General features: G+C 33.0%; 2 protein-coding genes across 4 annotated transcripts in view; one reads left to right on the top strand and one right to left on the bottom strand.

The window, feature by feature from the left end:
* LOC142351238 (116 kDa U5 small nuclear ribonucleoprotein component-like) overlaps positions 1 to 23,159 on the bottom strand; it is a 664,445-nt gene that overhangs the window by 422,145 nt on the left and 219,141 nt on the right. The gene's annotated exons all lie outside the window — the stretch shown is intronic.
* Positions 1 to 23,159, top strand: part of LOC142351237 (uncharacterized) — a 427,767-nt gene that overhangs the window by 27,412 nt on the left and 377,196 nt on the right. For 2 of the 3 annotated variants that reach the window (XM_075403377.1, XM_075403378.1), the window contains exons 3-4: positions 2,572 to 2,709; positions 2,866 to 3,091. In XM_075403377.1, the coding sequence (XP_075259492.1) occupies positions 2,572 to 2,709; positions 2,866 to 3,091 (364 nt within the window). Of the gene's footprint in view, positions 1 to 2,571; positions 2,710 to 2,865; positions 3,092 to 5,045; positions 5,124 to 23,159 lie in introns of those variants that run through there. The other variant, XM_075403379.1, reaches the window with a different exon arrangement.

Raw genomic sequence — 23,159 nt, forward strand, 5'->3', positions numbered from 1 at the left:
GCAGCAGCAACTTTTAATTCTTGTTTTTGAAGTTTTATGTCAATGGGGCGATAGATTTTCAATGATACATGATTTATCGTTTTTTGAAATGAGTTCTGCTTTATAATTTTTTCTTTCAAGTTGTTGAGAGCTTTAATTCATTTGGTGGCTTAATCTTTTCTATGAGGATCACCGAATCCGATTATATCTCAGAGAAATGTTGACTTGGTGTCAGTTTCCTAAGTTTTTGCACAGTTTTTTCTTTTGTGATTTTTAGCACTTATCGCCGCCAATTTTTTATTCACTGAAAAAAAATTTTATTCATTTCTCATGGCTCAGGTTACTCTTGCATAGACTTGCAGTGACTCTTGCATACTTTAATTAGAGGAGTCAGCGGAGATTATTAATTGCTCTTCAACGAAGTTTGAATCAATTATTTTAAACGTGTTGGTCAGTTTTAATGCAAATTTTTTGCTTGACTGTTCTGACTTCCAGTGCCTTTTCAGCCCTTTTTTGTTTTGCGTGATCTGAATTTAAACCTAAATTTTCTCAAACAAATGTTGTAGCAATTATATTAGTCCTGTTGCTCTTTTTAATGCAATTTTTCGCTAGAACGATTTTCGTCTGACCCCTTTGACTTTTCGTCCTCAAAAACGGATAACAGGTAGCGTCAGCGGGCATTAAGTTCTCTTAAAACCTATAGCTCGCTAGTCTCGCAAGTATGCGATTCACAGAAACTGTTTTGGAGTTTTATGGTGTGAAGAGCGGTTCTTAGAGGTTGACCCCCCCCCCCACTACGCAACCCCCCCCCCCCCCCCCAGCACACCAAGCCCCACACCTGCACATCATTCAGGCAGTAAGGGCCCCGTGCAGTCGACCCCCTCCCTTGTTGCGTTTACCTTACGCCTCTTCAGTTAAGATAAAGCTAGCCGCACTAAACCGTAGCTAGCTACTGACGAAGCCAACCGCTCGCGTGTCGTCTGAGAACAATTTGCCCGACATTAGTTGGTTATGGTATTAGTTGTTGTAGTGATGTATAACAACCTCTGAAGACGTCATTATCCCTCGCACTGAAGCAGGCTGCAATAGAATCGAGCTCCCACTCGAGTTTTAAACAATTTTTCTCCCGACGTTAGTCGGTTGTTCTCTCTAATTGAAGGTCAATTGAGGTGTTAGGTGAAAATCTGGGATTTTTTTGGTAGCAATGGATTAAGCATTTTTAAAATTTGATTTGTAAAATAAAGAAATAGGTTTTTCATTCGCATTTTTTGATTCGATGTTTTTAATGAAGGGTTGCTTTTTCCTAGCAAACTTCCACCTAGCTTGTTTTTTTCTCAATTACCATTTACTGCGGCCAGTTGTGTTTCTAGTGAGATCATTCACTCTAGGACTGTCCCGATTTACGTTGAAAGAAAGGCCTTTTAGACTAAACAATAAGCTACACCAAGAAATGACTGGAGGTTGACTCGGAAAGTTTCTTATAGGAAACAGTCGATCAGAAAGCTCAAAGAAGCACATAGTCAAAGTCAAATTGTATAATGTAAACAAGAGACCGCTGAGGAGACCGCAAGTTTTTGCTCAATCAACGTTTTTTGTACTTACAATTAGAGTGAACTGCAAGAAATAGATAAATGCTACAAATTGTTTCGGATTTGTCATATAAAAAACACTGTTTGATACCATCAAAACTGTTATCAGTTGTTACCTGGAAATTCCGTTGATCAAATGCGTATTTAAATTCAATTCTTTATGAATGGATTAGAATAAAAATTATGCGAAGAAATTGCTAAAAGAGCTTGAAAACCCGAAAGACTAAAAACTTCCAAATGAGCATAAAACTCAAAATAATAAGCCAGAATTTTCCAAACTATCCTACAATAGACTTTTCTAAAAGACTAAATTTATTATTATACCTTATTAAAACCTCTTATCGGAAAAACAAATAAACCTATGAAAAAGTAGTATTAGCGAAGACTTTTGGGTCCGCTCTAAAAGTTTCTTTAACACGCAAGCCACTCCAAAGTTTTTCACGCGTATCATTTGCTGCAAAATTTACTCCAATAAAATTGATTAAAAGGTCTCCAATACTCTTCGAGTCTTAAAAACGTAAAACCGTAACGCCTGTGCATATCATAAAAAGAAAAGACAGCGCCTCAATACAATTCAAATTCTTTGAATTGTAAAAAAAGATGAGTGGAAATATTATGAATGAACAGCTTTAGGAAAAGCTCACAAAACCGTAAGCTAGAACAAAATAATAAAAGATAGCAGGTATTGTGTTCGAAGCCCAAATATCTACCTAAACCGAAGTTTTGGCTGAAATTCCTAATTTTAGAAGGATAGCTGAGCTTTGATATACCCATTCAAGTCTGTACGTTCCTTCTTGAGTTTAACTCTGAAATACTGATATGCCATCCATTACAATGCTTTTCAAGAAAGTGGAGTAGAAATAAACTTTGATTTTTTATACTGCTCACAATGTAAAAACGAACATCAACTCCTGAAAGCAGAAATCAATTTTAAAGCTTTTTGCTCACCGGTCAAAATGATTCGAGAAATATGAAATCGGATGTTCAATTTAAGCAATTGTAGGATGCGTGTGGTGGGTGGGGACGTGTATTCACCACCTGTGTGGCCATCTTCTCTCTCGCCAAGTTCCCCTGTCAATAACAACACCAGTGTCCCAATTGGGTCTTCTCCTACAGTGAACCTGCACACTTGCATAGCCAGGTATGATCAATACTATTCTCTGCTGTCAGGATGACAAATGAATGAACGATTGAAATGAGTTGAATGCAATGCTTTGTTTTGATCCCTTTCAAATGGTTGGGTGTATTCTTAAAAGACAAAAGGTTAAAAGACTTGTTTCAGTTTTCTTTGTTAAAGGATCAAGGAGCTGTCCTATTACTGTGCCCAGTTCTCCTTAGCATCCTTGTCAGCCAGAGACAGCCGGAGTATAACCGAGAGGGAGTTCATTGAGATGTATGAATTCTACTCCAGCATGGATCCAGTCCTCTCATTCATCTTCCAGTTCAACAGCAATGGAGACGACTACCTCACTTGTGATGAACTGGCCGCCTTCTTAAGAGTCGAGTTCCCTTATCTCTCACAGGTTACTCACCTCTCCTCACATGAATACACATCACCAAATTACAGGGTTTGACCTGTCATCGCAAAAAGTTCAACACGCAAGAATTACAGGTCAATTTAATCAGGGGTGAAAACATTGCATTGTCTGAACTCTGCTTTTTTTGAAACTTGCGAAGAGTACTAACAACAATGTCACCAACCGATCAATTTGTCAGCTAGATGATGTTTTGAATTGTTTTTAATAGCCGTGAAGCAATAGCTTGGTTCTCTTGGTTTTTACGACTCGAAGAGGAGTATTGGTTTTCTTAAGGTTTTTTATAGCTGCGAAGCTGTAAGCTGAGCAAAGCTATATTGCGGTGCTCTTGGTTTTTTACAATTCAAAGAATTCGAATTGTATTGGGCTGCTGTCTTTTTTACGACTCGAAGAGGAGTATTGGAGAAGTCCTTTTTTAATCAATTTTATTGGAGTGATTTTTGAAGCGGGAAATGAAACGCGTGAAAAAATTTAGAGTGATTTTGGTCCTGAACAAAAGTGAAGAGTGGAACGAAAAGAGAGTGGTTTTTGTTCATACTGCTGTTTTTGAGAGAGCGAGAAATTGATGTGTGAAAAAATTTTTTCTAAGCGAGCGAAATTTTTTTGTTCACGTGCGGCTTTTGAAAGTAGTTTTTTGCAACTTTTGATGGTTTTGAGGTTTGATTATGATACTGTATAAGTTTTAGGCTTGGTTTGATAGGAATTTAAGGTTTCAAGTAGTTAATTTTAGTTTAATGGTAATTTGGAGGTTCTTGATCGGTTTTGCTGATTTTTAGACGAAATTTAATGATTTTTTGCCTGTTTTTTGGTTTTAATGCTTCAAGTGGGATTTGAATAGACGCTTTTTACTTAAGGAATATTCAGTTACCAATTGGCTAAAGTTTTCTTGGTATAAATCATTTTTTTATTAGGAAAATTGAAAGAAAAATTGAGAAATTTTAAACCTTTTTTCTTTTTTTTTCCATTTTTTCGTTTCTTTTTAAATCTTAGACCAGTTTCTTAGCCTATTATCCCTTGCCCAATATTTTGCGAGGTTTTTATTGCTCTAACTGCAAAGGAGCTTTCTTCGGCTTTATGTTTCCTTGTACTATTGAAAAAAAGTCATTAAATTTTTCTATTTTTTTCAATTTGCTTTGAATGCCGTTTCTATTCTTCCTTAAATTTTTTATGGCATTTGTGGACGTTCAGGGTTCACAATAGTTGTTCTAGTTGTTTATTCATAAATATGGGCAATTTTCTCCTTCGAGTTGTTTCCGGAATTCTTCCGGCTATGTTTTTTTTAAGATCTGTTCACACATTTTCACGATTTTTGAAATGAAATTGGTGATTTTTGAAGTGATTTTGGTCACGCCGAAACAGGAAGTGGAGCGAAGCGAGTGGTTTTGCGGCGTGAAATTTTTTTGCTCTAAATTTAAAGTAGAGTTAGAAAACGGTGTTTGAACAAAAATTCGCTTTCTCACTAGAGGTGTTTTGTTCACTTGCGGCAATTTCACTTTGTTTTTTACAGTTTTTTTTTTGTTTTTTTGATTTTTTGGATCGGATTTTTTTAAATGGTTCTCCCAATCCATTCATAGTCCGGTCTTGGTCTAGTTTTCTGTTTAGTCAATGAAAATTCTTTGAATTGTACATCAGGACTTGTCCTGCTGTTTTTTGTTTCGTCGTCTGACGCTCTTTTTTCGTTTTACATTTCACACAGCAAAGCTGAAAAAGTCAAATTTTCTGAATGTCTTCTTCCTCTCACTAACGGCATTTGCGCGCGTGACGTCGTTTCTCACTCGCTTTAGCAAAAATCTTTAGGTTATTTGCGTGATTAGATTTTGATCATACGTGACTTACCTCACTCAATAAAAATGACTTTTGCACTTTAAAACTTAAGTTTAGTTTGCATTTGTTTAAGGTCAAAAGAACTCATTTGTGCAGTAAAGGTCACTAATAGCCGAGTGATAGCCGAGAGATAAGGTGTGTGGTTCACACGCCAATGATTGAGAGCTCAATCCCCTGCCTACGTGAAGCTGTCTGTGTGAGGATGAGCTCTTACTTAACCATAGCTTCAGGTTGACCATAGCCTGACCAATGTTGGCTGCAATGATGGTACCACGTGAAAGTTTCAGACGCAAAAAAAGTGGCTATAGTCACCAAAGAAAGAGCAATGCTGTTCATGAAGAGATCAGTCTGAAATGTGGGGATAATAAGAAAAAGGGCAGCTGAAAACAGGCTACTGTAGGCCTAATGCTGTTCCACTGCGATTACGCAGAAACCACAATTATTATTATTATTATTACTAATAAGAGGCTTCTGCGGAATGAATTTTAACTAGCTTTATTAATTTATAGCTGAGTGGTTTTTACTTAGTTTTTTGAGAGGCGTCGATTTTTTTTTCAATTTAGATCTATCTGTTTCTATCTCACGCAGGTCTATTATATGGCACGCAGGTCTATTCTTTCGCAGCTATTCCGGCAATCTGCCGGCTATGTTTTTTTACCGGAAGTACTATTCGTTCAGACGCTGTTTTGACCTAAAAGCGAAAGAGTAAAATTGCCATGTGAACTATTTTTTTCTGAGCGATAGAAGTTTTTTGAGCATGCTCTTCGATTAGCGAATGACTTTTTGTTTCATTTTTTCATCCATTTGTTGCAATTTTTTTAACCTGTAGTTTGTTTTTAATTGCTCTTGAACGCAGTTCATAGCAATTATTGTAAACGTGTGTTTTTTTTAATGCAAATTTTTCGCTTGACCATTTTGCGCTTTTCGTCTAGAACATTCTTTGACTTTTCAAATGACTTTTTCATGCTTTCATTCATCATTTTTGAGTGATGTCTAGTGCTCCGAACTAAAGATTATTGCTAATATAAAATGGAGTGCAGCATCGAAAAATTAAGTGACTCGTAGCGCAGTGGTTAGTGCGGGTGGCCATGGTTCGGGAGGTCGGTGGTTCGAATCCCGGTGGGGTTGAGGTTTTTTGCACCCATAAAAATTGATCTATACTAAAGACCATGAATTAATTTGCCTCGCCTGTCGTTCAAGAGCAATTCTTCCGACATTCGTCGGTTTGTTTTTTGCAGAAAGTTTTTAATCGATGCTGCATCAATACGGAACTTTATGAAATTGATACCACAAAATTTTGAAGAGCCTAATAATTCTTTTGAAGTGTAAATTGGGCCCAACTTCATAGTTAACTTTTGAATTTTTTCCTTAATTTCCTCATTTTTGATCTATAAAAGTACTTTTTACTTTAAACTCATTTTATACAGCAACGCTTGTTTGGCAACTCGTACATTGAACAATTCTTTTTGTTTTATAAAGTTTTACACATACTAATCCGTTTTTGCTTTTTTGTCCAATTTTCCTTTGTTTTTGTTTTTGGTTTTCTTTCGTGGAAATATTCCTTCTGTTTTTTGCACCCATAAAAATTGATCTATACTAAAGACCATGAATTAAATTGTCTCGCCTGTCGTTCAAGAGCAATTCTTCCGACATTTGTCGGTTTGTTTTTTGCAGAAAGTTTTTAATCGAAGCTGCATTAATACGGAACTTTATTATGAAATTGATACCACAAAATTTTGAAGAGCTAATAATTCTTTTGAAGTGTAAAATGGGCCCAACTTCATAGTTAACTTTTGAATTTTTTCCTTAGTTTCCTCGTTTTTGATCTATAAAAGTACTTTTTACTTAAAACTCATTTTATACAGCAACGGTTGTTTGGCAACTCGTGCATTGAACAAGTCTTTTTGTTTTATAAAATTTTACACATACTAATCCATTTTTGCTTTTTTTTGTCCAATTTTCCTTTGTTTTTATTTGTTTTTGGTTTTCTTTCGTGGAAATATTCCTTCTGTGCTTTATGTTACCAAAAGTGCTTTGTTTTTTGTTGTTTAATATTTGAAATTCAATGAAAGTTTTTTTTTAATTTTCATACATTTTTTGAAGTAATCTTGTGACATTTTTTTCCAAAGTATATTAATTTCTCAAATCTGTATTTTTTTTCATTTTGTTTTATTTAGACAGTACGATGTCTGTGTGATTGTTTTCAGACATGATAGCTTAATAAATATATGTACTTATATTTTGATCGATGTGTAGTGTATTTGAAACAGGATGTAAAAGTCAATGCTTCATGTGAAAACTAAGTGTTTAGGTGAAACGACTGAACGGATGGAAAAGTAGCAAAAAGAGAGATGGTTTGAAAAGTAGGTGTGAAAAATAATCTCTAAGCGAGTGAAATTTTTGATCACGTGCGGATTTTTCGGAGCGCTTTAGTTTGAACTCAATTTTTTTCTAAACTAGTCATTGTTTGCTTGGAAGCGGTATTGACCCTCTTAAGCAAATATTACACTTTGAGATTCTATTTTCTGTTATTTTTGCAATTTTGCTTTTTTAGCGTTTATAGCTTTTGCGTTTTGTGTATTCTGCTTCCTCATAGCAGTTGCGGAGTTGTGTTGTTGAAGTCAGTTGTTGAAGCAGTTTTAATGGTCTTTTCTTCTGACTAATAAATAATTTCAATTGTTAATGGCCGCCTCATCTCAGCTGGCTATTATAGTGCTACTAAGTTTTTTTTTTTACTTCGTCGATACAAAAAAATGTTTCGCTTTACCTCATTTGGCCGCTTTTTCAACATTTTGCGTGAAATCTTTTTGACTTCTCTTGGCTAGTTTCCCTCTTCTCTCATTCTGCTAAAAGTGATTTTGCACATCAGTTGCTCAGCAATGCAATTCAAAATGAACAGAGTAAGTATAAAAAATTGAAGTCAGAAATAGAAACGGGATAAACCCATAAAGCCCAATTTTAGATGCCCACTATTTGAACGTTGATCCTATATGTCTTAGTTACATGCTCTAATGCTTATTGGTGTTGATAGTAACAGCTGTAGCCTGTCTCTAAGAAACAGAAGTATATTCAACTACGAAATGCCTTCAAAATAAACCGGACTTAAAAAAAATGTTTTTGTACAAAAATCTTTTAGCATGCTCATTGGAATCAACGGCGCCTATTTTCCCGCAAACTGCCGGGTATGTCTTGTTGAAGAAAATGGACTAAATTCGAGCAAATTTTTGCAGAGTTTCGGATGCTTTTTGAGGTTTTGCCTATTTTTCTGATCTTACGCATTTCGTTGCAATTTTTTTGTTAATTTCCTGTGACGAGTTATTCTATTGGTGTTGCTACTATGAGGTGACAATTGTAGACAGGTCTAGACTTGGCATTTTCAAACAAAAATCAATTACGCAAGTTTCATTTTTCCAGGTTATTTTTTTCTTGTTAGTTTCCAGTAGTCGTTTGATACCTCTCTCCTGCGTTTTGGATGACTGACCGATCTAGCAGAAGAACTTGTAAAAAGTTTTTGCGGAATAATTTTAGGGAAGAATCTTGAAATGTGAGCAGAGCACTTTTCACTCATATAAATTGAAGTTTTCATTTTTTCAGGTTCTTGTCTTTTTTCATTTAATTGTTGTTTAGTTTTTCTCGGTCAATTATTAGGCGGTTGTCTGATGTAAGAGAACGTATTTTGTTCTCCAAGTAATGGTTCGTAAATTGTAAAAAAAAATTTTTGGTAGTATTACTTTTTAATTTTGTCCGTCATCTCCATTCCCTTTCCTCGAGTTTCCCTTTGCCCACCCATTTTGAAAGTTGTCGGTTAATTGTTCATTTTTTGAAAACATGGTGTTTCATCCATCTGTTTTACATGGTGTTTCACCCATAGTTTTTAGGAGTCTCAACTATAATCAAATTTTATCAGATGGTGTTTCACTGTCTGTCAGTTAGTTTTCTCATGATTTTTCCTGTTGTTTCAAAATGCTAACTATAATCTTGTAGAATGTGCATCAGTACAGTGAGGACGGCGACTTTTCTACTTCGAGTCGTTTCCGGAATTCTTCCGGCTATGTTTTATTTCGTCCTCAAGATTTTTTGTTACGTCACAATCATTTCAAAGCTGCTTTTTGTTCATTCGTTCATGCAATTTTAACTGATGTGCGTGCGTGACGTCTTTTTTCACTCTTAGTGGAGCGAGTTTTTTGTTCTTTTACGTAATTAATTTTTTGTTCATACGTGACTTACCTCACTCAAAAATGTCTTCCCCACTTTGAAAAGATAAGGGCAGGCGAATGTGTCACTCTAAATAAATGTTATTTGAGAGCAACTAATATAGGAAGCAATAACTTATACAGATTCTTAATTAAAGTATAACATATCAGCCCTTAATGAAAAGTATAAATTTATTTTTGGTCTGTCTTTTTTTACTTTTTTTGAAACTGCAGAGCTGCAAAGCTATCGCGGCTATTTTATCACGACAATTGAAGTATTAGCTGTACAAATAATGAATGACGTTGTATTTTAAATGAAGCAGCTCCGACTGCTCCTGGCTGTCGGACACCTATTCTGAATGCCTGTGTCTATTAGTTTCATTTGGATACTTTTATCATTTGGATAAATGGATATGCGTAAAATCTTTTAATAGCTTTACTAAATTAATTTATGAAGCGATAGGGGAGGCTATTATTGGCCTTTTCCTGATTTTTACGACTCGAAGAGGAGTATTGGTTTTCTTGAGGTTTTTTAAACCGTAAGTACTGTTCATTCAGACGCCGTTTTGACCCAAAAGCACAAGTGAGTCAAATTGCCGTGTGAACTTTTTTGTCTAAGCGAGAGAAGATTTTTGATCATGCGCTGCGTTCAGTGAATGAGTTTTCACTTTGAAAGTATGGTGCATATATATATATACAAACAATTTCAGCCGTTTGTTCATTTACTTTGCCCAGTTTTTGTGCTTGTAATTTAGTTTTTTAATATTTGATACTGTTTCGAGATATGATTCTTGGAAGTTCATCATACCACAGCGTTTTTGAGAGTCCAATAATGCGTTTCAATTTTCTGGAACATTTTTCTATTTTTAAGTTATTATTCGACTTTTTAATTGCTCTCAAACGAAGTTTGTAGCAATTATATTAGTCATGTCGGTCTTTTTTTAGTGCGATTTTTGCTTCACTGATTTTTCGTCTGACGCTTTTGACTTTTCGTCCTCAAAAACGGGATAAACAGGTAGCGCCCAGCGGGCAGTAAGTGCTCTTTGAGCCTTGCAGCTCTGCTTCAGCTCCAACTGTTTTGGAGACTTGTACTTATGGTGTGAAGGGCGGTTCTTAGAGGTTGAAGACACTTTCACTGTTGACCCCCACCGCGCTGTTGTGTGGATTCAACACCACGAAGTTTAGCATTTTTTTTTACAATTTTTTCGACATTTATTGTCATTATTCAGATTTACTCATTATTCATTATTTTCACTGAAAAATGTTTGTTGGCCATGGATTAGTTACAACTTTTGTTATCATAAATTTGAGCAGTTGTTTATTCAACTTCTACTTTTTTTAAAGTTTGAAATTTTTTGTCATTTGGTTTCTCCAACCTCAAGAACCACATAACCTCCTCTAGGGTTTGAATATAGATGAGTGCATAGCTTCTAGATGTAAGGGAATGTTTTTGAAGATTTAATTTGGGTCACACTTTAATTTGATTTAATTTGAAGATTAATTTTTGGGTCACACTTGACTTACCTCACTCTCAAAAATGGCTTCCTCACTTTGAAATTGGCTTGTTTTGCAAGATAAGGTCAGGCGAATGTGTGTCACTCTAAATGCAGGTTTTTTGAGAGCATCTAATAGATTCAGCATTAACTTATGCAGATTCTTAATCAAAATATAACTTCTCAGCCCTTATTGAAAAGGATAAATTTGTTTTTGGTCTGTCTTTTTTTTGAGACTGCCGATCTGCGAAGCTATCGCAGCTATTTTTTTCGGCAACCTGCCAGCTATGTTTGCATTACGAAAAGTGAAGTATTAGCTGTAGAAATGAAGAGTGACTTTGTATTTTAAATGAAGCAGTTACGACTACTCCTGGCTATCGGACACCTATATTCTGACTGTCTGTGTCTATTGGTTTCACTTGGATACTTTGATAACTGGATATGTGTGAAAACTTCATTAATAGCTTTTTTAATAGCTTTATTAAGTTATTTGATTTATGAAGCAATAGCGGAGGCTATTATTGGCCTTTTCCTGATTTTTACGACTCGAAGAGGAGTATTGGTTTTCTTGAGGTTTTTTAAACCGTAAGTACTGTTCATTCAGACGCCGTTTTGACCCAAAAGCACAAGTGAGTGAAATTGCCGTGTGAAATTTTTTTGTGTAAGCGAGAGAAGTTTTTGCTCATGCGCCGCGTAGTGAATGAGTTTTCGGCTTTGAAAATTGTTTTTTGACAGTATTGTGCATATATATATTTTCAGACCTAGTTGTCAAGGAATCTCCTCTAGGGTTTTATCTTAGGTTACTGCATAGTTTTTAGTGGGAATGGGATGTTAACTTTTATTATCCACTTCTTTTCAGACGCAGGGGCCAGAAAACGTCCTTAGGGTTTGATAATAAGTCACTGAAAATAATTTTTTCGCCATGGAATAGCTTACAATTTTTTAATATGACAAATTTTATCAATTTTTTTTTTAATAAAACTTGCATTTTTTCAAGTTTTTAAAAGTTTTGGTCGTTTTAAGGTTTTTCCAGCCTCAAGAGACAAGAAATCTCACCTAGGGCGTGAGAAAGGGTTACTGAGAAACAATCCATTACATTTAGAAAAGTATAGTAGGAATGGTATAGTAGAAAGAATAGTAAAGGATTGTTTTCAAGATTTCAACTCCACGAATTTTAGCATTTTTTTTACAATTTTTTCGACATTTTTTGTCATTATTCAGGTTTATTCATTATTCATTATTCTCACAGAAAAATGTTTGTTGGCCATGGATTATTTACAACTTTTATCATCACAAATTTGAGCAGTTTTTTATGCAACTTCTAATTTTTTTTCAAGTTTCTTGAAATTTTTTGTCATTTAGTTTCTCCAACCTCAAGAGCCACATAACATCCTGTAGTATTTGATTCTAAGTCAGTGCAAAGCTTCTAGATGTAGTGGAATGTTTTTTAAGATTTAAATATGTGCAATTTTAAGAAAATATTTGCAGTCTTTTCAAGTGTTTTGAATTTTCTGTTTTTTCCGCCACCAGGGTGCTAGGGACCTCCTCCAAGGCTTCATGATAAGTTGTCGCATGGTTTCTAGGCTAAATGGAATGGTTGTCAATATTTTAGTGACTCCAGCTTTAGCATTTTTTAATAAAATTTTATTTTTTCATCCAAATTTTAAAAAAAAAATTATCATGTTCCAAGTTTATGGATCTTTATGAGCCCGTAAAACTGTTTAAAGCTCAAAATAGTGATACTTGATGGTCTCTTGAGAAATTGAACTGCTTTTGAAGATCTTAATATTTTAAATTTTAGCAAGATTTTGTTAAAATTTGCAATTTTGTTCAAAATTTTTGAGTATTTTTGTCCTTTTCTGAGTTTACTGTATAGTTTCTAAATGTAAATAGATTGTTTTTCAAGATTTCAACGCCACAAATTTTAGGATATTTTTACAATTTTTTGACATTTTTTGTCATTATTCAGGTTGATTTATTATTCTCACTGAAAAATGTTTTTTGGCCATGGAGTATTTACAACTTTTATTATCACAAATTTGAGCAGTTTTCAATGCAGGTTCTAATTTTTTCAAGTTTTTTTTTAATTTGTCATTTGGTTTCTCCAACCTCAAGAGCCACATAACCTCCTGTAGGGTTTGATTATAAGTCAGTGCATAGCTTCTAGATGTAATGGAATGTTTTTTTAAGATTTAAATATCTGCATTTTAAAAACAAATTTTGCAGTCTTTTCAAGTGTTTGAATTTTTTTCCGCCACCAGGGTCCTAGGGACCTCCTCCAAGGCTTCATGATAAGATGTCGCATAGTTTCTAGGGTTAATGGAATGGTTGTCAATATTTGAGTGACTCCAGCTTTAGCATTTTTAATAAAATTTTATTTTTTATCCAAATTTTAAAATTTTTTTTTCCAAGTTTATGGACCTTTATGAGCCAGAAAAACTGTTTAAAGCTCAAAAAAGTAATACTGGATGGTCTCCTGAGACAATGAACTGCTTTTGAAGATTTTAATATCTTGAATTTTAGCAAGATTTTGTTAAAATTTGCAATTTTGTTCAAAATTTTTGAGTATTTTTGTCCTTTTCTGAGTTTACTGTATAGTTTCTAAATGTAAATGGATTGTTTTTCAAGATTTCAACGCCACAAATTTTAGGATATTTTTACAATTTTTTGACATATTTTGTCATTATTCAGGTTGATTTATTATTCTCACTGAAAAATGTTTTTTGGCCATGGAGTATTTACAACTTTTATTATCACAAATTTGAGCAGTTTTCAATGCAGGTTCTAATTTTTTCAAATTTTTTTTTTAAATTTGTCATTTTGTTTCTCCAACCTCAAGAGCCACATAACCTCCTGTAGGGTTTGATTATAAGTCAGTGCATAGCTTCTAGATGTAATGGAATGTTTTTTTAAGATTTAAATATCTGCATTTTAAAAACAAATTTTGCAGTCTTTTCAAGTGTTTGAATTTTTTTCCGCCACCAGGGTCCTAGGGACCTCCTCCAAGGCTTCATGATAAGATGTCGCATAGTTTCTAGGGTTAATGGAATGGTTGTCAATATTTGAGTGACTCCAGCTTTAGCATTTTTAATAAAATTTTATTTTTTATCCAAATTTTAAAATTTTTTTTTCCAAGTTTATGGACCTTTATGAGCCAGAAAAACTGTTTAAAGCTCAAAAAAGTAATACTGGATGGTCTCCTGAGACAATGAACTGCTTTTGAAGATTTTAATATCTTGAATTTTAGCAAGATTTTGTTAAAATTTGCAATTTTGTTCAAAATTTTTGAGTATTTTTGTCCTTTTCTGAGTTTACTGTATAGTTTCTAAATGTAAATGGATTGTTTTTCAAGATTTCAACGCCACAAATTTTAGGATATTTTTACAATTTTTTGACATTTTGTGTCATTATTCAGGTTGATTTATTATTCTCACTGAAAAATGTTTTTTGGCCATGGAGTATTTACAACTTTTATTATCACAAATTTGAGCAGTTTGCAATGCAGGTTCTAATTTTTTAAATTTTTTTTTTAAATTTGTCATTTTGTTTCTCCAACCTCAAGAGCCACATAACCTCCTGTAGGGTTTGATTATAAGTCAGTGCATAGCTTCTAGATGTAATGGAATGTTTTTTTAAGATTTAAATATCTGCATTTTAAAAACAAATTTTGCAGTCTTTTCAAGTGTTTGAATTTTTTTCCGCCACCAGGGTCCTAGGGACCTCCTCCAAGGCTTCATGATAAGATGTCGCATAGTTTCTAGGGTTAATGGAATGGTTGTCAATATTTGAGTGACTCCAGCTTTAGCATTTTTAATAAAATTTTATTTTTTATCCAAATTTTAAAATTTTTTTCCGAGTTTATGGACCTTTATGAGCCAGAAAAACTGTTTAAAGCTCAAAAAAGTAATACTGGATGGTCTCCTGAGACAATGAACTGCTTTTGAAGATTTTAATATCTTGAATTTTTGCAAGATTTTGTTGAAATTTGCAATTTTGCTCAAAATTTTTGAGTATTTTTGTCCTTTTCTGAGTTTACTGTATAGTTTCTAAATGTAAATGGATTGTTTTTCAAGATTTCAACGCCACAAATTTTAGGATATTTTTACAATTTTTTGACATTTTTTGTCATTATTCAGGTTGATTTATTATTCTCACTGAAAAATGTTTTTTGGCCATGGAGTATTTACAACTTTTATTATCACAAATTTGAGCAGTTTGCAATGCAGGTTCTAATTTTTTAAAATTTTTTTTTAAATTTGTCATTTTGTTTCTCCAACCTCAAGAGCCACATAACCTCCTGTAGGGTTTGATTATAAGTCAGTGCATAGCTTCTAGATGTAATGGAATGTTTTTTTAAGATTTAAATATCTGCATTTTAAAAACAAATTTTGCAGTCTTTTCAAGTGTTTGAATTTTTTTCCGCCACCAGGGTCCTAGGGACCTCCTCCAAGGCTTCATGATAAGATGTCGCATAGTTTCTAGGGTTAATGGAATGGTTGTCAATATTTGAGTGACTCCAGCTTTAGCATTTTTAATAAAATTTTATTTTTTATCCAAATTTTAAAATTTTTTTCCGAGTTTATGGACCTTTATGAGCCAGAAAAACTGTTTAAAGCTCAAAAAAGTAATACTGGATGGTCTCCTGAGACAATGAACTGCTTTTGAAGATTTTAATATCTTGAATTTTTGCAAGATTTTGTTGAAATTTGCAATTTTGCTCAAAATTTTTGAGTATTTTTGTCCTTTTCTGAGTTTACTGTATAGTTTCTAAATGTAAATGGATTGTTTTTCAAGATTTCAACGCCACAAATTTTAGGATATTTTTACAATTTTTTGACATTTTGTGTCATTATTCAGGTTGATTTATTATTCTCACTGAAAAATGTTTTTTGGCCATGGAGTATTTACAACTTTTATTATCACAAATTTGAGCAGTTTGCAATGCAGGTTCTAATTTTTTAAAATTTTTTTTTAAATTTGTCATTTTGTTTCTCCAACCTCAAGAGCCACATAACCTCCTGTAGGGTTTGATTATAAGTCAGTGCATAGCTTCTAGATGTAATGGAATGTTTTTTTAAGATTCAAATATCTGCATTTTAAAAACAAATTTTGCAGTCTTTTCAAGTGTTTGAATTTTTTTCCGCCACCAGGGTCCTAGGGACCTCCTCCAAGGCTTCATGATAAGATGTCGCATAGTTTCTAGGGTTAATGGAATGGTTGTCAATGTTTGAGTGACTCCAGCTTTAGCAATTTTTAATAAAATTTTATTTTTTATCCAAATTTTAAAAAATTTTTTTTCCAAGTTTATGGACCTTTATGAGCCAGAAAAACTGTTTAAAGCTCAAAAAAGTAATACTGGATGGTCTCCTGAGACAATGAACTGCTTTTGAAGATTTTAATATCTTGAATTTTAGCAAGATTTTGTTAAAATTTGCAATTTTGTTCAAAATTTTTGAGTATTTTTGTCCCTTTCTGAGTTTACTGTTTAGTTTCTAAATGTAAATGGATTGGTTTTCAAGATTTCAACGCCACAAATTTTAGGATATTTTTACAATTTTTTGACTTTTTTTGTCATTATTCAGGTTGATTTATTATTCTCACTGAAAAATGTTTTTTGGCCATGGAGTATTTACAACTTTTATTATCACAAATTTGAGCAGTTTTCAATGCAGGTTCTAATTTTTTCAAGTTTTTTTTAAATTTGTCATTTGGTTTCTCCAACCTCAAGAGCCACATAACCTCCTGTAGGGTTTGATTATAAGTCAGTGCATAGCTTCTAGATGTAATGGAATGTTTTTTTTTAAGATTTAAATATCTGCATTTTAAAAACAAATTTTGCAGTCTTTTCAAGTGTTTGAATTTTTTTCCGGCACCAGGGTCCTAGGGACCTCCTCCAAGGCTTTATGATAAGATGTCGCATAATTTCTAGGGTTAATGGAATGGTTGTCAATATTTGAGTGACTCCAGCTTTAGCATTTTTAATAAAATTTTATTTTTTATCCAAATTTTAAAATTTTTTTTCTAAGTTTATGGACCTTTATGAGCCAGAAAAACTGTTTAAAGCTCAAAAAAGAAATACTGGATGGTCTCCTGAGAAAATGAACTGCTTTTGAAGATTTTAATATCTAGAATTTTAGCAAGATTTTGTTAAAATTTGCAATTTTGTTCAAAATTTTTGAGTATTTTTGTCCTTTTCTGAGTTTACTGTATAGTTTCTAAATGTAAATGGATTGTTTTTCAAGATTTCAACGCCACAAACTTTAGGATATTTTTACAATTTTTTGACATTTTTTGTCATTATTCAGGTTGATTTATTATTCTCACTGAAAAATGTTTTTTGGCCATGGAGTATTTACAACTTTTATTATCACAAATTTGAGCAGTTTTCAATGCCGGTTCTAATTTTTTCAAGTTTTTTTTAAATTTGTCATTTGGTTTCTCCAACCTCAAGAGCCACATAACCTCCTGTAGGGTTTGATTATAAGTCAGTGCATAGCTTCTAGATGTAATGGAATGTTTTTTTAAGATTTAAATATCTGCATTTTAAAAACAAATTTTGCAGTCTTTTCAGGTGTTTGAATTTTTTTCCGGCACCAGGGTCCTAGGGACCTCCTCCAAGGCTTTATGATAAGATGTCGCATAGTTTCTAGGGTTAATGGAATGGTGGTCAATTTTTGAGTGACTCCAGCTTTAGCATTTTTAATAAAATTTTATTTTTTATCCAAATTTAAAAATTTTTTTCCAAGTTTATGGACCTTTATGAGCCAGAAAAACTGTTTAAAGATCAAAAAAGTAATACTGGATGGTCTCCTGAGACATTGAACTGCTTTTGAAGTTTTTAATATCTAGAATTTTAGCAAGATTTTGTTAAAATTTGCAATTTTGTTCAAAATTTTTGAGTATTTTTGTCCTTTTCTGAGTTTACTGTATAGTTTCTAAATGTAAATGGATTGTTTTTCAAGATTTCAACACCACAAATTTTAGAATTTTTTAACAATTTTTTGGACATATTTTGTCATTATTTAGGTTGATTCATTATTCTCACTGAAAAATGTTTTTTGGCCATGGAGTATTTACAACTTTTATTATCACAAATTTGAGCAGTTTTCAATGCAGGTTCTAATTTTGTCAAGTTTTTTTTTAAATTTGTCATTTGGTTTCTCCAACCTCAAGAGCCACATAACCTCCTGTAGGGTTTGATTATAAGTCAGTGCATAGCTTCTAGATGTAATGGAATGTTTTTTTAAGATTTAAATATCTGCATTTTAAAAACAAATTTTGCAGTCTTTTCAAGTGTTTGAATTTTTTTCCGCCAGCAGGGTCCTAGGGACCTCCTCCAAGGCTTCATGATAAGATGTCGCATAGTTTCTAGGGTTAATGGAATGGTGGTCAATTTTTGAGTGACTCCAGCTTTAGCATTTTTAATAAAATTTTATTTTTCATCCAAATTTTAAAAAATTTTTTTTCCAAGTTTATGGACCTTTATGAGCCAGAAAAACTGTTTAAAGCTCAAAAAAGTAATACTGGATGGTCTCCTGAGACAATGAACTGCTTTTGAAGATTTTAATATCTTGAATTTTAGCAAGATTTTGTTAAAATTTGCAATTTTGTTCAAAATTTTTGAGTATTTTTGTCCTTTTCTGAGTTTACTGTATAGTTTCTAAATGTAAATGGATTGTTTTTCAAGATTTCAACGCCACAAATTTTAGGATATTTTTACAATTTTTTGACATATTTTGTCATTATTCAGGTTGATTTATTATTCTCACTGAAAAATGTTTTTTGGCCATGGAGTATTTACAACTTTTATTATCACAAATTTGAGCAGTTTTCAATGCAGGTTCTAATTTTGTCAAGTTTTTTTTTAAATTTGTCATTTGGTTTCTCCAACCTCAAGAGCCACATAACCTCCTGTAGGGTTTGATTATAAGTCAGTGCATAGCTTCTAGATGTAATGGAATGTTTTTTTAAGATTTAAATATCTGCATTTTAAAAACAAATTTTGCAGTCTTTTCAAGTGTTTGAATTTTTTTCCGCCACCAGGGTCCTAGGGACCTCCTCCAAAGCTTCATGATAAGATGTCGCATAGTTTCTAGGGTTAATGGAATGGTGGTCAATTTTTGAGTGACTCCAGCTTTAGCATTTTTAATAAAATTTTATTTTTTATCCAAATTTAAAAATTTTTTTCCAAGTTTATGGACCTTTATGAGCCAGAAAAACTGTTTAAAGATCAAAAAAGTAATACTGGATGGTCTCCTGAGACATTGAACTGCTTTTGAAGTTTTTAATATCTAGAATTTTAGCAAGATTTTGTTAAAATTTGCAATTTTGTTCAAAATTTTTGAGTATTTTTGTCCTTTTCTGAGTTTACTGTATAGTTTCTAAATGTAAATGGATTGTTTTTCAAGATTTCAACACCACAAATTTTAGAATTTTTTAACAATTTTTTGGACATATTTTGTCATTATTTAGGTTGATTCATTATTCTCACTGAAAAATGTTTTTTGGCCATGGAGTATTTACAACTTTTATTATCACAAATTTGAGCAGTTTTCAATGCAGGTTCTAATTTTTTCAAGTTTTTTTGAAATTTGTCATTTGGTTTCTCCAACCTCAAGAGCCACATAACCTCCTCTAGGGTTTAATTGCTGGTTAGTGCACAGCTTCTAGATGTAATGGAATGTTTTTCAAGATTTTAATATCAACATTTTATAAAAAATATTTCAAGTTTCAAGTTTTTCGAAGTTTTTTCAATTGTTTTTGTTGAAAATTTAATTTCGAGCAAGTTTTTGCGGATTTTTAGATGCTTTTTATGGTTTTTGCTTATTTTTCTGATCTGGTGCTATGATGTGACATTTCAAGTCTAGACATGGCCTTTTTTCCAACAAAACTCAATTACGCAAATTTCATTTTTCCTGGTTATTTTTATCTTGGCAGTTTCCAGTAGTCGTTTGATACCTCTCTACTGCGTTATGGATGATTGACCAATCTAGCAGAAGAAGTGTTGAAAAGTTTTTTGTGGAATAATTTTAGGGAAGAATCTTGAAAGAGCACTTTCACTTAATTAAATTAAAGTTATCATATTTTCAGGTTCTTGTTTTTTTTCATTTGTTTGGTATTTCTCGCTCATTTATTAGGTAACTGTCTGATGTAAGAAAGAACGAATTTTGTTCCCCAATTAATGGTTCGTAAATTGCATTTAAAACTTGTATATATCTTTTTTCAAGAACATTACTTTTCAACTCTGTCCGTCATCTCCATTCCCTTTCCTCGAGTTTCTCCCTTCCATCCCGTTTAAAAAGCTGTGGGTCAGTTGTTCATTTATTTGAAAGCTACCTGTTTTACAGGGTCTTTCACCCATAGTTTTTTGGAGTCTCAACTATAATCAAATTTAATCAGATGGTGTATCACTTTCTCTCAGTTAGTTTTCTCAAATTTTTCCTGTTGTTCCAAAATGCTTAGCATAATTATGTAGAATGTGCATTAGTAGTGAGGATGGTGACTATTCTACTTCGAGTCGTTTCTGGAATTCTTCCGGCTATGTTTTATTTCGTCGTCAAGAGTTTTCGTTTCGACGTCACAATCACATCAAATCTGCTTTTTGTTCATGCAATTTCAACTGATGTGCGTACGTGATGACTTTTTCACTCTCAGTGGAGCGAGTTTTTTGTTCATTCGCGTGATTAATTTTTGGGTCACACTTGACTTACCTCACTCTCAAAAATGGCTTCCTCACTTTGAAATTGGCTTGTTTTGCAAGATAAGGTCAGGCGAATGTGTGTCACTCTAAATGCAGGTTTTTTGAGAGCATCTAATAGATTCAGCATTAACTTATGCAGATTCTTAATCAAAATATAACTTCTCAGCCCTTATTGAAAAGGATAAATTTGTTTTTGGTCTGTCTTTTTTTTGAGACTGCCGATCTGCGAAGCTATCGCAGCTATTTTTTTCGGCAATCTGCCAGCTATGTTTGCATTACGAAAAGTGAAGTATTAGCTGTAGAAATGAAGAGTGACTTTGTATTTTAAATGAAGCAGGTACGACTACTCCTGGCTATCGGACACCTATATTCTGACTGTCTGTGTCTATTGGTTTCACTTGGATACTTTGATACCTGGATATGTGTGAAAACTTCATTAATAGCTTTTTTAATAGCTTTATTAATTTATTTGATTTATGAAGCAATAGCGGAGGCTATTATTGGCCTTTTCCTGATTTTTACGACTCGAAGAGGAGTATTGGTTTTCTTGAGGTTTTTTAAACCGTAAGTACTGTTCATTCAGACGCCGTTTTGACCCAAAAGCACAAGTGAGTCAAATTGCCGTGTGAACTTTTTTGTCTAAGCGAGAGAAGATTTTTGATCATGCGCTGCGTTCAGTGAATGAGTTTTCACTTTGAAAGTATGGTGCACATATATATACAAACAATTTCAGCCGTTTGTTCATTTACTTTGCCCAGTTTTTGTGCTTGTAATTTAGTTTTTTAATATTTGATACTGTTTCGAGATATGATTCTTGGAAGTTCATCATACCACAGCGTTTTTGAGAGTCCAATAATGCGTTTCAATTTTCTGGCACATTTTTCTATTTTTAAGTTAATATTCGACTTTTTAATTGCTCTCAAACGAAGTTTGTAGCAATTATATTAGTCATGTCGGTCTTTTTTTAGTGCGATTTTTGCTTCACTGATTTTTCGTCTGACGCTTTTGACTTTTCGTCCTCAAAAACGGGATAAACAGGTAGCGCCCAGCGGGCAGTAAGTGCTCTTTGAGCCTTGCAGCTCTGCTTCAGCTCCAACTGTTTTGGAGACTTGTACTTATGGTGTGAAGGGCGGTTCTTAGAGGTTGAAGACACTTTCACTGTTGACCCCCACCGCGCTGTTGTGTGGATTCAACACCACGAAGTTAAGCATTTTTTTACAATTTTTTCGACATTTATTGTCATTATTCAGATTTACTCATTATTCATTATTTTCACTGAAAAATGTTTGTTGGCCATGGATTAGTTACAACTTTTGTTATCATAAATTTGAGCAGTTGTTTATTCAACTTCTACTTTTTTTAAAGTTTGAAATTTTTTGTCATTTGGTTTCTCCAACCTCAAGAACCACATAACCTCCTCTAGGGTTTGAATATAGATCAGTGCATAGCTTCTAGATGTAAGGGAATGTTTTTGAAGATTTAAATATGTGCAATTTTAAGAAAATATTTGCAGTTTTCTCCAGTGTTTTGAATTTCTTTTTCCCCCACCAGGGTCCTAGGGACCTCCTCCAAGGCTTCATGATAAGCTTTTGCATAGTTTCTAGGGTTAATGGAATGGTTATCAATATTTTAATGACTCCAGCTTTTTCACTTTTTTGACAAAATTTTATTTTTAATCCAAATTTTTGGAAAATTTTTGTGTTCGAAGTTTATGTATCTTTATGAGCCAGTAAAACTGTTTAAAGCTCGAAATAATAATACTGGATAGTCTCCTGAGAAAATGAACTGCTTTTGAAGATTTTAATATCCTGAATTTTGGCAAGTTTTTTTAAAGTTTGCAATTGTGTTCAAAATTTTTGAGTATTTTTGTCCTTTTCTGAGTTTACTGTATAGTTTCTAAATGTAAATGGATTGTTTTTCAAGATTTCAACGCCACAAATTTTAGGATATTTTTACAATTTTTTGACATATTTTGTCATTATTCAGGTTGATTTATTATTCTCACTGAAAAATGTTTTTTGGCCATGGAGTATTTACAACTTTTATTATCACAAATTTGAGCAGTTTTCAATGCAGGTTCTAATTTTGTCAAGTTTTTTTTTAAATTTGTCATTTGGTTTCTCCAACCTCAAGAGCCACATAACCTCCTGTAGGGTTTGATTATAAGTCAGTGCATAGCTTCTAGATGTAATGGAATGTTTTTTTAAGATTTAAATATCTGCATTTTAAAAACAAATTTTGCAGTCTTTTCAAGTGTTTGAATTTTTTTCCGCCACCAGGGTCCTAGGGACCTCCTCCAAGGCTTCATGATAAGATGTCGCATAGTTTCTAGGGTTAATGGAATGGTGGTCAATTTTTGAGTGACTCCAGCTTTAGCATTTTTAATAAAATTTTATTTTTTATCCAAATTTAAAAATTTTTTTCCAAGTTTATGGACCTTTATGAGCCAGAAAAACTGTTTAAAGATCAAAAAAGTAATACTGGATGGTCTCCTGAGACATTGAACTGCTTTTGAAGTTTTTAATATCTAGAATTTTAGCAAGATTTTGTTAAAATTTGCAATTTTGTTCAAAATTTTTGAGTATTTTTGTCCTTTTCTGAGTTTACTGTATAGTTTCTAAATGTAAATGGATTGTTTTTCAAGATTTCAACACCACAAATTTTAGAATTTTTTAACAATTTTTTGGACATATTTTGTCATTATTTAGGTTGATTCATTATTCTCACTGAAAAATGTTTTTTGGCCATGGAGTATTTACAACTTTTATTATCACAAATTTGAGCAGTTTTCAATGCAGGTTCTAATTTTTTCAAGTTTTTTTGAAATTTGTCATTTGGTTTCTCCA

This window comes from Convolutriloba macropyga, chromosome 12 (assembly GCF_964194025.1).
Source record: "Convolutriloba macropyga chromosome 12, txConMacr16.3, whole genome shotgun sequence".
Taxonomy (NCBI): Eukaryota; Metazoa; Xenacoelomorpha; order Acoela; family Convolutidae; genus Convolutriloba; species Convolutriloba macropyga.